The sequence below is a fragment of the Salvelinus sp. IW2-2015 genome, linkage group LG2 (assembly GCF_002910315.2).
Source record: "Salvelinus sp. IW2-2015 linkage group LG2, ASM291031v2, whole genome shotgun sequence".
Taxonomy (NCBI): domain Eukaryota; kingdom Metazoa; phylum Chordata; class Actinopteri; order Salmoniformes; family Salmonidae; genus Salvelinus; species Salvelinus sp. IW2-2015.
Window position 1 is genome coordinate 35,273,895 of NC_036839.1, and position 13,341 is coordinate 35,287,235.

General features: G+C 42.4%; 2 protein-coding genes across 2 annotated transcripts in view; both read left to right on the forward strand.

Annotated features, from left to right (window-relative positions):
• Positions 1–4,186: 4,186 nt before the first annotated feature.
• Positions 4,187–9,632, forward strand: LOC111979044 (carbonyl reductase [NADPH] 1). The gene is made up of 5 exons (XM_024009339.2): positions 4,187–4,290; positions 4,556–4,636; positions 5,182–5,470; positions 5,720–5,827; positions 7,207–9,632. Exons 3-5 carry the CDS (start codon positions 5,185–5,187, stop codon positions 7,680–7,682), a joined length of 870 nt encoding a protein of 289 aa, XP_023865107.1. The 5' UTR covers positions 4,187–4,290; positions 4,556–4,636; positions 5,182–5,184; the 3' UTR covers positions 7,683–9,632.
• A 338-nt stretch (positions 9,633–9,970) lies between these two features.
• LOC111979060 (protein DOP1B-like) overlaps positions 9,971–13,341 on the forward strand; it is a 51,191-nt gene continuing 47,820 nt past the window's right edge. Inside the window, 2 exon segments of the mRNA XM_024009353.2 lie at positions 9,971–10,183; positions 11,975–12,087. The gene's annotated coding sequence lies outside the window, so the exon portion shown is untranslated.

Genomic DNA, 13,341 nt, shown 5'->3' on the forward strand with positions numbered 1-13,341 from the left:
TTATATAGACAGGTGTGTGCCTTCCAAATCATGTCCAATCAATTGAATTTACCACAGGTGGACTCCCAAGTTTTAGATGCATATCAAGGATGATCAATGGAAACAGGATGCACCAGAGCTCAACTTCGAGTCTCATAGCAAAGGGTCTGAATGCTTATGTAAATAAGGTATTTCTGTTTTTTCTTTTTAATATATTTACCAAAATGTCTAAACTGTTTTCACTTTGTCAGTATGGGGTATTATGTGCATATTGCTGAGGACATTTTATTATTTAATCAATTTTAGAATTAGCCTGTAATGTAACAATTTGGAAAAAGTAAAGGGGTCTGAATACTTTTTGAAGGCACTGTAATTTATGATACTTGAATAACCAGTCTATCAGACCAGTGCCATTGAGCAAACGTGTTGGAACACGCTGCATACAATTTTTTTTGTCTGTCTAGTGGCAAAACATGAGATTCACTTTTCAGTGTTGCTGTCGGCAAGGTTGGATGAAAGTCACTTCAAACTAATGAGCTGCGTGTCCATTTACTCCACATTCATGTCAGTTTTAAGGTTACTGCATGTAAAGTCAAAAGTGCAAAGCACACAAATGGATAAGAACGTTGTTACATGCAGTTGTCCAACTGATTGAGATTACCAGTACAGGTCTTGCTTCTGCAAAAATAATGGTTTATTTTTGTGTGTGGCCAGTCAATGGCTATGCCTGGCTGTTCTATATTCTCCCCTACCTTACGTATGTGAAATAGGTAGCCTTTTTTATTCGATGAGGTGGATGGGCCAGAATCAACTAATTATTAAATAAATGTTTTGATCTGTAATTCTGTTTTTCTATTTCCTCTGAGACGCAGTTCAGTGAAACTGCTACTAAACATTAGTTGCGTTGGATAGCCAGGATTATTCCCAAATACTGTACGCATGAACTGCTGATACATCTATCTATGGTGTGAGTTGTGTGTTTGCATGCTGAGCTGCATCAGTGAGATTGAGGGGCAGGACCGTGAGTGTGCACTTTTTTTTCTTCTTTGAGGTCAGTCAACCTGACCTGCAGGTTGAAGATGGCGCTGGAAGAAATGGCAGCCGTTTTACGGGCGCCTAACCAATTGTATTATGTGGGGTTTTTCGCGTTATTTGTAACTTATTTTGTACATAATGTTTCTGCCACCGTATCGTATTGCAAAAAAGAGCCTCTGGATATCAGGACAGCGATCACTCACCTCAGATTAGACAAAGATTTTTTCTTCAAAAAGCAGGACGCACAGGATATGCATAAGACACCCGACAAGGACAATATCCCCGTCATTGGCAGGAGAAAGAATTGCAGGTATAGAGGACACAGGGCGGGGTGCCTTTTAATAAGGCTCCACCGACGGTGAGTGGGAAATCTGACTTTACCATCAATATTAATTGCCAACGATCATTTGACAATAATTTAAAAGGGGTACGATCACGAATATCCTACCAACGGGACATCAAAAACTGTAATATCTTATGTTTCCCCGAATCGTGGCTGAATGACAGACATGTATAACATTCAGCTGGCGGGATATACGCTGCACCGGCTAGATAGAACAGCACACTCCGGTAAGACGAGGRGGGACGGTCTGGGTATGTTTATAAACAGCTGGTGCACAAAATCTAAGGAAGTCTCTAGATTTTGCTCGCCTGAAGTAGAGTACCTCATGATAAGCTGTAGACCACACTATTTGYCAAGAGAGTTTTCATCTATATTTTTCGTGACTGTTTATTTACAACCACAGATGGATGCTGGCACTAAGACCGCAGTCAGCAAACAGGAAAACGCCCACCCAGAGGCGGCACTCCTAGTGGCCTGGGACTTTAATGCAAGGAAATTGAAAGCAGTCTTGCCTAATTTMTATCCACATGTTAAATGTGCAACCAGAGGGGAAAATAAATCTATATCATCTTTACTCCACAAACAGAGACGTGTACAAAGCTCTCCCTCGCTGCCCCTTTTGGCAAATCTGACCATAATTCCATCATCCTGATTCCTGCTTACAAGCAAAAACTAAAGTAGGAAGCACCAGTGACTTGATCAATAAAAAAAGTGGTCGGATGACGCAGATGCTAAGCTACAGGACTGTTGTGCTAGCACAGACTGGAATATGTTCTGGGATTCCTCCGATGGCATTGAGGAGTACACCACATCAGTCACTGGCTTCATCAATAAGTGCATCGATGACGTCGTCCCCACAGTGACTGTACGTACATACCCCAACCAGAAGCCATGGATTACAGGCAACATCCACACTGARCTGCTGCCTTCAAGGAGTGGGACTCTAACCCGGACGCTTATATGAAATCCCGCTACACCCTCAGACGAACCGTCAAACAGGCAAAGCACCAATATAGGACTAAGATTGAATCGTACTACACCGGCTCCGACGCTCRTCGGATGTGGCAGGGCCTGCAAACTATTACAGACTACAAAGGGAAGCACAGCCGYGAGCTGCCCAGTGACACGAGCATACCAGATGAGCTAAATCACTTCTATGCTCGCTTTGAGGCAAGCAACACTGAGGCATGCATGAGAGCATCAGCTGTTCTGGACGACTGTGTGATCACGCTCTCTGTAGCCGACGTAAGTATGACCTTTAAACATTCACAAGGCCGATGGGCCAGACGGATTACCAGGACGGGTGCTCCGGGCATGTGCTGACCAACTGGCAGGTGTCTTCACTGACATTTTCAACATGTCCCTGATTGAGTCTGTAATACCAACATGTTTCAAGCAGATCACCATAGTCCCTGTGCCCAAGAACACTAAGGTAACCTGCCTAAATGACTACAGACCGGTAGCACTCACGTCCGTAGCCATGAAGTGCTTTGAAMGGAAGGATGGTCATGGCTCACATGCACACTATTATTCCAGAAACCCTAGACCCACTCCAATTTGCATACYGCCCAAACAGATCCACAGATGATGCAATCTCTATTGCACTCCAAACTGCCCTTTCACCCCTGGACAAAAGGACCACCTACGTGAGAATGCTATTCATTGACTACATCTCAGCGTTCAACACCATAGTGCCCTCAAAGCTCATCACTAAGCTAAGGATCCTGGGACTAAACACCTCTCTCTGCAACTGGATCCTGGAATTTCTGACGGGCCGCCCCCAGGTGGTAAGGGTAGGTAACAACACATCTGCCACGCTGATCCTCAACACTGGAGCCCCTCAGGGATGCGTGCTCAGTCCTCTCCTGTACTCCCTGTTCACTTATGACTGCTTGGCCAGGCACGACTCCAACACCATCATTACGTTTGCAGATGACACAACAGTGGTAGGCTTGATCACTGACAACGACGAGACAGCCTATAGGGAGGAAGTCAGAGAACTGGACGTGTGGTGCCAGAATAACAACCTCTCCCTCAACGTAATCAAGACAAAGGAGATGATTGTTGACTACAGTAAAAGAAGGAGCGAGCACGCACCCATTGTCATGCATGGGTCTGTAGTGGAGCAGGTTGAGAGCTTCAAGTTCCACATCACCAACAAACTAGAATGGTCCAAACACCAAGACTGTTGTGAAGAGGGCACAACAAAGCCTATTGCCCCTCAGGAAACTAAAAAGATTTGACATGGGTCCTCAGATCCTCACAAGGTTCTACAGCTGCAACATCGAGAGCATCCTGACTGGTTGCATCACTGCCTGGTACGACAACTGCTCAGCCTCCGACCACAAGGCACCTTAGAGGGTAGTGCGTACGGCCCAGTACATCACTGGGGTGAAGGTGCCTGCCATCCAGGACCTCTATACYAGGAGATGTCAGAGGAAGGCTCTAAAAATTGTCAGACTCCAGTCACCCCAGTCATAGACTGTTCACTCTGCTACCGCACGGCAAGCAGTAGCGGAGCCGTAGGACCAAAATACTTCTTAACAGCTTCTACTATGCATTGTGGACTATGCAATGCCAAGTGTGTGCAAAGCTGTCATCAAGGCAAAGGGTGGGTACATTGAAGAATCGCAAATATAAAATATATTTTGATTTGTTTAACACTTTTTTGGTTAATACATAATTATTAAATGTGTGTTATTTCATAGTGTTGATGTCTTAATTGTTATTCTACAATGTAGAAAATAGTAAAAATAAAGAAAAAACCTTGAACGAGTAGGTGTGTCCAAACTTTTGACTTGTACTGTATGTTGCATGTTGTGTCTTGAATCTTGATCTCAGTTGTTCCTTCCTGTCATCACCAGCACCTTGAAGAAATCGAATGCTCGGGCAGGGCTTCTACTTCTCTGACCGTTATTGTGTTGAATGATACTGTAAGTTGCTGTTCATAATGGATTATTAATGTATCTTTCTTTTGAGATAAAACTCCCACTTTTGAGATAAAACTCCCACTTTGGGTTTATAAGAGAGGTTGGGGAAGGGAAGCGGGTGGGTGGGTGGGAGGAAGGAATGAGGAAGAAGATTAGGGGGAGATAAGAGGGAGAAACAGTGCGAGCTTGTTAGCTGAAAAAGTACGGTGACATTTTGTCACATTCTAGACCTCCACTAATTAAAGAGAATATGCTCTGCCACTTCTAGGTGTATCAATCCATACTGTGCTAGCTGCAAAGACGGTGGTGTGCTCCATACTACGTTGTAACAGTTTATACATTCACACTGGTAAGTGATACATCTGAATACAAATTATTCTTTATTCACTGGTGTAAGTTAATTATAATCTGCACTGTTTAAATTGCTCAGGGAGTTCCATTTTAATGTATGTTTAGATTGTGGATATGATGGATTTTTCAAATCTATTTTACGGTGTGCCAGCTAATGTTCTAGATCAGCACTAAAACAACTGATTAAACTACCAAATCAACCTTGATTAGTTGAATTAGGCATGCTAGCCCTGTGCTGGAGCAACATACCTTTAATGTATATTGGCGACATGTTAAACACATGTTAATGTATTGTGAATTGTATGTTTACCGGTAGCTCAGACTAGCCCTCAAATTCAAATCTGGACCTTGAAGCCAGTTCCATAGATATTTTTACTTTATTCTTCCCCTCTAATCAGGGACTGGTTTAGACCTGGGAAACCAGTGTTTGTGAAATTCATTATCAGGTACAACAGAAGTTCTCCAGACCTCGTAGGGTAATATTTGAATACCCCTGCTCTATAACTTTCTGAATCTATAGCTTTTGATTTTTCTCTCTCTGAGGTGATGTCTGGTCCACAGGTGGTTCTGGTCACTGGCTCCACACGTGGCCTGGGGTTAGCCATAGTGCAGGCGTTGTGCCAGGGCTTTAAAGGGGATGTGTATCTGAGTGCCCGGGACGTCCAGAGGGGGGCCATTGTTGTCGAGGATCTGCAGAGGGAGGGACTCAAGCCCAGACTCCTCCAGCTGGACATCACAGACCCGGTCAGCATCCAGGCGGCCCGGCAGCATTTCATGAAGGAGTACGGGGGTCTGGATGTGCTGATCAACAACGCAGGCATCGCCCCAAAACGTAACTACACATTAATGTTACACAAACACACACCATAAGTCTATGACACACTAGCAATACACAGCTGATTCAAATAATCAAAGCTTAATGATGAGTTGGTTATTTGAATCAGCTGTGTAGTGCTCRGGCAAAAAACTAAACTAGCCCCAGGACCGAGTTTTGGAAACCCTGCAATAAGGGTATTGTGTGTTAGCTGGCCTGGGATGCAGTGCCATTTTAAAGTGAACTAATAGCTCCCTCTGTGTCCAGGAGGTGACCCTGCATCCTTTGGCAGCCAAGCAGAACGCATTCTCCAAACCAACTTCTTCGCCACCAGAGACATGTGCAATGAATTTCTCCCTCTCCTGAAGAAAGATGGTAAAACCCTTGTTTCATGGGGGAAACTATCCCTTATTTGGTAGTGTACCCAGTGATGATTTTTTATTGTACGATGGGTGGGTCTAATCCTGAATAGTGATTGGTTAAAACTGCATTCCAGCCGGTGTCTATTCCACAAGTTACCAAAGGCTAAATCTTAAATATATTACCTTAAAATGCCTATTTATCTGTTCCATCTCACTGCTCAATCCACTGTCATTGTTTCAATATTCAAATTCGATTTCCAGCTGTCCAATAGTAATATACGTATTGGGAGTCGGGAGGAGACAGACAGGCAGGCAGCGTTTCTCAGCCAGTCGAAAYCATGACTCAGCTGGCATTATTTTTATGGATATATACAAATAAATATCATTTGGAAAAAAAGGTAAAACGAAAYGAAGTGCAGCTAGTTTGCAGTCTTTCCAGCTTCAGTTTGAAGTGATAGTRTTAGCTGTGTTGTTGGCTAGCTCCTCTGAACAACAGTGTTCTGACGAGTGAGCACATTTTCTATGCCAGCCGAAATCGCGCCTTATTAGCTCATTGTTATGGATGTATCCAAATAAATGTAACTGGAAAACAGCTTAAACAAATTCGTTATTCTGGCTGCACTTTTTTGACGTGACTGTAAATTAGCCGTAGTTAGTTAGATAGCAAGCAAGGCATAAGAATGTTGCCAGCCAGTATGGCAATAGAACATTTAGAACGAACGACTTGGGTCGCGTCCATAGATACAGAACAAAAAGACGGAACGACTTGGTTGCATCTCTGGCAACCGAACCAATAGAACGAACGACCGACCAGCCGGCTTGGGTAGCAAGCCTAGATTTGTGTCAGGACTATATCTTGTKGAAGGATGAAATAGTATGAATAAATTCATCAAAACAACGTTTTTAATTAAAATATGTCAATCATTATTTTAATATATTGCTAACCCGTTGTATAAAAGTGATAATGCCCTCGAAGCCGTTGTTTGGAGAATATATTGGCGCGGTTTGCCGGCCTGAGACGAACAACACCCGTGCCAATATATYCTCCAAATACCGGCTTCTCAGGCATTATCACTTAATTGTACAATGGGTGGGTCTAATCCTGAATGCTGATTGGTTAAAACCGCATTCCAGCCGGTGTCTATTACKCAAGTTACCGCYGGCTAAATCTATGACGTTAAAATGCTTATTTACTCTGTTCCATCTGACTGCGCAATCCACTGTCTCATCAGCCCAGCCAGGCACTTTATAAACGTGATCTCCACTATAAAAAGCATCTAGACATTATCTCGACTTCGTTTTGGGCCTAACAACACCCATGCCAAATCACTTAATTAATCTCCATATGATTTTTCCTTTAATTTAACTTAACTATCTGTCTGTCTGTTATAGGGAGGATAGTGAATGTTGCCAGCATCGTGGGCTATATCACCCTCTATATGTGTTCTCCGGACCTCCAGGCCAGGCTCTGCAGTGATGACATCACAGAGGAGGAGCTAGTGGCTCTGATGAAGCGCTTTGTTGCTGAGGCCAAAGCTGGAGACCACATCAACAAGGGCTGGCCAAATTCAGTCTATGGGGTGTCCAAAATAGGCCTGATGGCCCTTACCCGGATCCAGGCCCGCAGGCTAAGAAGAGAGATGCCTCAGAGAGGGATTCTGATAAACTCCTGCTGCCCGGGCTGGGTGAAGTCTGACATGACCTATCCCAACGGGACCAAGACGCCTGCGGAGGGGGCTGACACACCTGTGTACCTGGCGCTGTTGCCTCCAGCAACACAGGAGCCCCAGGGGGAGTTTGTGGTAGATAGACAGGTACAGGTATGGGCGGGGTCACCAACAGGTGCAACAATGGATGAGGGACCCTGACTTTGGACCCTTTCATCTGCTGCTATAATATATACAAGTAACTGCCAAAATAAAGGAAACAGCAACATAAAGTGTCTTAGTAGGATGTAGGCCTACCGTGAATCAGAACAGCTTCAATGTACCTTGGCATAGATTCTACAAGTGTCTGGAACTCTATCGGAGGTGTGCGACACCCATCTTCCTCGAGAAATTCCATTATTTCGTGCTTTGTTGAAGGTGGTGGAAAACACTCTCAGGCGCCGCTCCAGAATCTCCCATAAGTGTTCGATTGGGTTGAGATCTGGTGACTGAGATGGCATATGGTTTACATCGTTTTCATGCTCATCAAACCATTACGTGACCACTCCTGCCCTGTGGATGGGGGCAGTGGCGTAGGCAGGGGTGGGCCTGGGTGGGCAAGTCYACCCAATCAGATTGAGCAAAAAATTATTATAATATTTTCCAAATGGGACATTATTTTTCTTTTTACCTAAGCACAGTACTTGACCTCGGCAGGAGCTCACCGGAACTGAGTACCGGCACCTCAAATTTTCTTCTGCTTGAGTTCCTTCACCTCCTATAGAATATTAGCACAAAAGTATTGAGGAGTTCACTTAAATATAAATAGTACCGGCACCCAAAATGAGTACCGGCACTTATTTCAGTACAAGTCAAGCACTGGTCTAAACATGCATACACCATCAGATAGAATTCATAGCAAGCAGTAGGGAGGGGGTGGGACATCGAAAGGGACATTTATATTAATATTAATAAATTTTATTTGGCAGATGCTTTTCAGAATACTCAAGGACATCTTACATAAAATCGAGTGCTGTACTAAAATCTATTTTAATTTAGGCCTATATAATGAATTTTAATTTATTGATTATTAACTGTTAAACTAATTCAGAAAAACGAAACAATTAGCTTATCAATTTCTAAATAAAGGGTGGGTTCTGGCACGTGTCACTTCATGCTGATACCATGTGCGGTAAACAGTAGCTATTGCTGTGTTGGCTAGGCTACACTGTGTAGGCTACTCAYTGTTAGCTAGCTAAGACTCACTAGTCAACTTAGCTAGCAAAAACAAGTAAAATGGCCAAACAAAGCTCAGTGTAATTTTTTTTTAAAGAGACCGTGCATAGAAGAGGATGTTGGAGAATTTGCCAAGTTATTTGATATCAGTGATTTTGCCATGAAGGCTGGCCAGTCCCCCTATATCAATCACTGATTGCATTGCATTGGTCTAATCAAGGGCCTTAAAGAGATTTTCAGTACATTCAGAGACAACGATCAGCACTACAACAATGTTTTCATTCAACACTTTCAGAAATCATGCTCTTAACCGCTAGACTATATCAGGGCATCATGTTCTAGTCTAATAGGTCTATGGTTTATTATGTGCCATCAACTGATTTCTGCCATCAACTGATTTCTGCCTACGCCACTGGATGGGGGCATTGTCATCCTATAGCCAAAATAATGGCCTGCACAGCATTTTATACATGAYCCTAAGCATGATGGACTGTTCATTGCTTAATTAACTCAGGAGCCACACCTGAGTGGAAGTGCTTTCAATATACTTTGTATGCCTATCCCTCATTAACTCGTGTTTCCATTATTTTGGCAGTTATATAAATGTGTGTGTGAATTAACCATATAGGTATTGCTGTATAATAACCATTTAATAACCACATCAGTAAAGAGCAATTAAAAAAACATTGTAATTTGTCTTTTATTTGTAGTTTATCTACTGCACTGTGAAGTGTTTGCAGAGCCAGAGGGTATGGTTGATGTCTACTTAATAGTTAAACACATCACTTCATTGTCTCAAAAATGACTGTAAAAATGTAATGAAAACGAGGCAGGGGATAGGTTGATGTGCACTGAATAGTTACACACGTTACTTAATTGTCTCTGTAAACATGTAATGAAAACGATTGCTTGATAAAAAGTAACATATTAAACATGCAGCTTGTGGGCAGTTATTTTGTCAGTCCTCTTCGCCCCAGCTTTGACCAATACCTGACAGTGACTCGAGAGGTTTGTAAACATCGCACATCCCGGAATGTACCAAAGCCGGGGGTGGCAGTGAGACAAGAGAGAATAATACTTTCAAATTTGAAAACTGAATGCAAGAAACAGGTTTACCACCACTGCTGACTCGTTTATTCATGAAGACGTTTAAGTGACCTTGTGAGGGGCTTTTATAGCTTGTGAAGATAAATACTGCTCCTAAACGGTCGTAGCTATTCATCCCCCTTTCCCTAAGAGCAGGAAGTGCACTCTCCTAGCTCCGCTCGAGTGCATTGAATCAGCTGAGTTTGGGGATGCCAACCCTTTGCGTTTAGCAGGATCTGCTCAAGACACATTTTGGGAATGGGAAACGCACTCTAGACAGAACAGTTGGTTGGCGGTTTCTCCAAGCAGACCGGACGCTACATCCAGACCCGTTAACCGTCACCGTTTTGCCGGGTTTGATGGAAATTTGAGAGCTCAAACCGGAGATTGTTTTGCAGTTGGTGAGTCATTGATTAACAAATATGATGCACCTTGTGTTTTATTGTTTACCGCACCACGTGATAGCACGTTGAAATCAACATTTTTCCCATTTTAATGAGCTGTTTTCTCCCTAGTTYACGTTTTCCTGTTGTGAATCAATATGATCTAAATATGGTGCATTGTAGTCTACTATACTAATTCATTTGACTCGTTGGTCAACAGGGACATGATGTACCGTGGTAGTTTGAGCCATGTCTTGTGGCGATTGAAACCCGCTGTCATAATCAACTGTATGGACTGAGTGGGCAACGCTATAAGACCTACCTTTTCTCTGCAACATCAACAAACATCCAATTTCAGTTATTTTAAAATTGTTGCTTTACACTGCTTCATCAACAACATGCATGCCAGTCTTTCCTGGTTGAGGGTTGACGAGAGATGAACTGCTTCTAGTTTTTATGAGAAATAATACTGTGATGAAAGTTCCAGATTGTCTGCATGATCAAATAACATTCAACTTAGACACCCATATATATGCCACTAGGGTCTCTTCCCAGTCCCCAAGTCCAAAACGAATTCACTGCAACGCACAGTATTATACAGAGCCATCCATGGAACTCCCTTTCATCTCCAATTACTCAAGCAAACAGCAAAATGACCTTTAAAAATCGGATTAAACAACATCTYATGGAATGGCGGGGACTGTAAGGGGACACACTCTAATACACTTATTTTTTGTGTTTTGTTGAATTTTACATTTCTGTGACTGTCCTTGTATCAGTGCTTTGTTACTTGTCATGTTTTTTTGTGGACCCCAGGAAGAGTAGCTGCTGCTTCTGCAAAATCTAATGGGCATCGAAATAAWCAAACAAAAAATAAACACCACAGGAAAGATGAGGAAGTGGTGGAATTTGAGGAGCTATTTTCAACAGAGCAAGTGGATGATGATGTCATCAGAGTTCCGGGTCCTTTAGATCCTGTCAAAGATGCTGAGCGAGAGACAGACAGTATTTAGCTGGAAGGGCAGGAGCTTGCCTAATGCATTGCCAATAACATCTGATTGGATGAAATCCTCTTCTCGCTCACTCTCACTCACACACACAGACGGAAATCCCTGATTTGTTTTCTCACTCTCCATAGCCATGTCATCTTACATAATGCTGTCTGGTCTATAGAGTCACATTCAGAGGCTCTGCCGTGACTGAGCTCTGCCATGACTGAGTCTTTAACAGCAGTGTCTGTCCCATCCTAGCAGTTCTGGCCTGTCCAATTCATATTAGAAGTCTCACAAGGCATAGTCATATGCAATAAGGCTATATTACAGTCAGTTTCATAATCTGCTAACGAATATCTCTTTGCTGTTTGTGAGTCCACCCTCTAAACACACAGTCTCCCCCCTCCCCTTCAGGAGCAAACGTTGCAGGCTTACTGGCGTGCTCGCTGCTCCCTATCAGCATGTTCATGAGACAGAGAATGAGTGCTTGACGGGCTGCTCCAGGCTTTATTCTGTGTTGAAGTTCAACTTTAGGATAAACTACAATGTATTTGAGTATTTACACGATGTAGCTCCAGGCCTAAATATTAACATTTCCTTGTTTGAATTCAAACAGACATTTTGTGATTCGATAAAATTCCAGGAAAATAATATGTTTAAAACMAATTTTTTGAAAGATATTTGTGTATCCACACAGTGATGTTTGCATAGGGTTAGTAGATCACTTGACAGGCTTGAGGTTGTCCTATATGCAAATCCGCCTGTATTTCTGCACCTAACCTGACCTGTTCACATTGCCAACCTACTTGTTTTTCAGGAGAGAACTTACAACATTAGCAGAAGTTGGAAGAGAGACAGAAAGGAAAGAAGAGAGAATCTGACTGTAGATCTGTGGATGCGTCAGCAACTGTTCTGAGACTAGCCTTTTCAGTAAGTTTTGTCTTAAAGGCAAAGTACTGACCGAACCTTTTTAAAKTAGAGGTTCTGATCCAGGATCTCTATTAAAGGTAGTTCTAATGGCTAGTGCTGTTTGAGAGAATGGTCCATTCACATATTTTCTGTCCAGAGCTAGACAGACTAGGCTAGTCAATCAGTTCACAGTCATACTGATATTACTGTGTTTTGTGTGTGTGTCTGTGTGTCAAAATCAAAGTTTATTGGTCGAGTACACAGTTTAGAAGATGTTATAGCGGGTGCAGTGAAATGCTTATGTTACCAACGCCTAACAATGCAGTAAAATGTCAAACAAGTACACAAATAATTAAAATGTAAAATAAATAGAAATAAATAAAAAGTACAACAAAGAAATCAAGAACGTAACAGTAATCCAAATGCAATCTATATGTACAGTACCAGTCAAAAGTTTGGACACACCTACTCATTCCAGGGTTTTTCTTTATTTTTACTATTTTCTACATTGTAGAATAATAGCGAAGACATCTAAACTATTAAATAACACATATGGAATCATGTAGTAACCAAAAAAGTGTTAAACAAATCAAAATATATTTTATATTTGAGATTATTCAAAGTAGCCACCCTTTGCCTTGATGATAGCATTGCACACTCTTGGCATTCTCTCAACCAGCTTTATGAGGTAGTCACAGTCATACTGTCACATTCATACTGTAATTACTGCTTTGTATGTGTGTACCACAGCAGTAAATTGCAATTCATCTGTGTAATGCATTGAGTTTGGCAGTGATTTGCAGGATTTAGTGGCTGAGTGTGTTAGACATGGTCGGCTACGAGACGAAGAGGAAGTGATGTAAGTCTGTCAACGCCACTGCTTACTCATCAGCTTGGATTCCCCTCAGTGATATAATTCTGCTCCCTATAGTTATCTCAGTCTCTCTTTTTTCCTACTCTGATTCCCATCTGTCTCTTTGTCCATTCTGTCTCCAAATCCCTGAGCTTGTCTGAGAATTATAGGTATAGAGAGAAACAGATACAGAGACAGAAATCAATCCATGTGTGTGTGTCCAGCTTGTTTCCACAATTTCAACACACTAACGATCAATGTTGTCGAGGAGACACAGATAGAGAATTATGGGGATGGCTAACAAACAAGCAAGCAGCCCCTAGCTAACTCCTGTCAATTAGAGATGTTGACCTGAGATTCCCCTAATTAATCAACTGGTTGAGCGTACTGTGATCTCACCATCCACACACGGCTTTTAACAC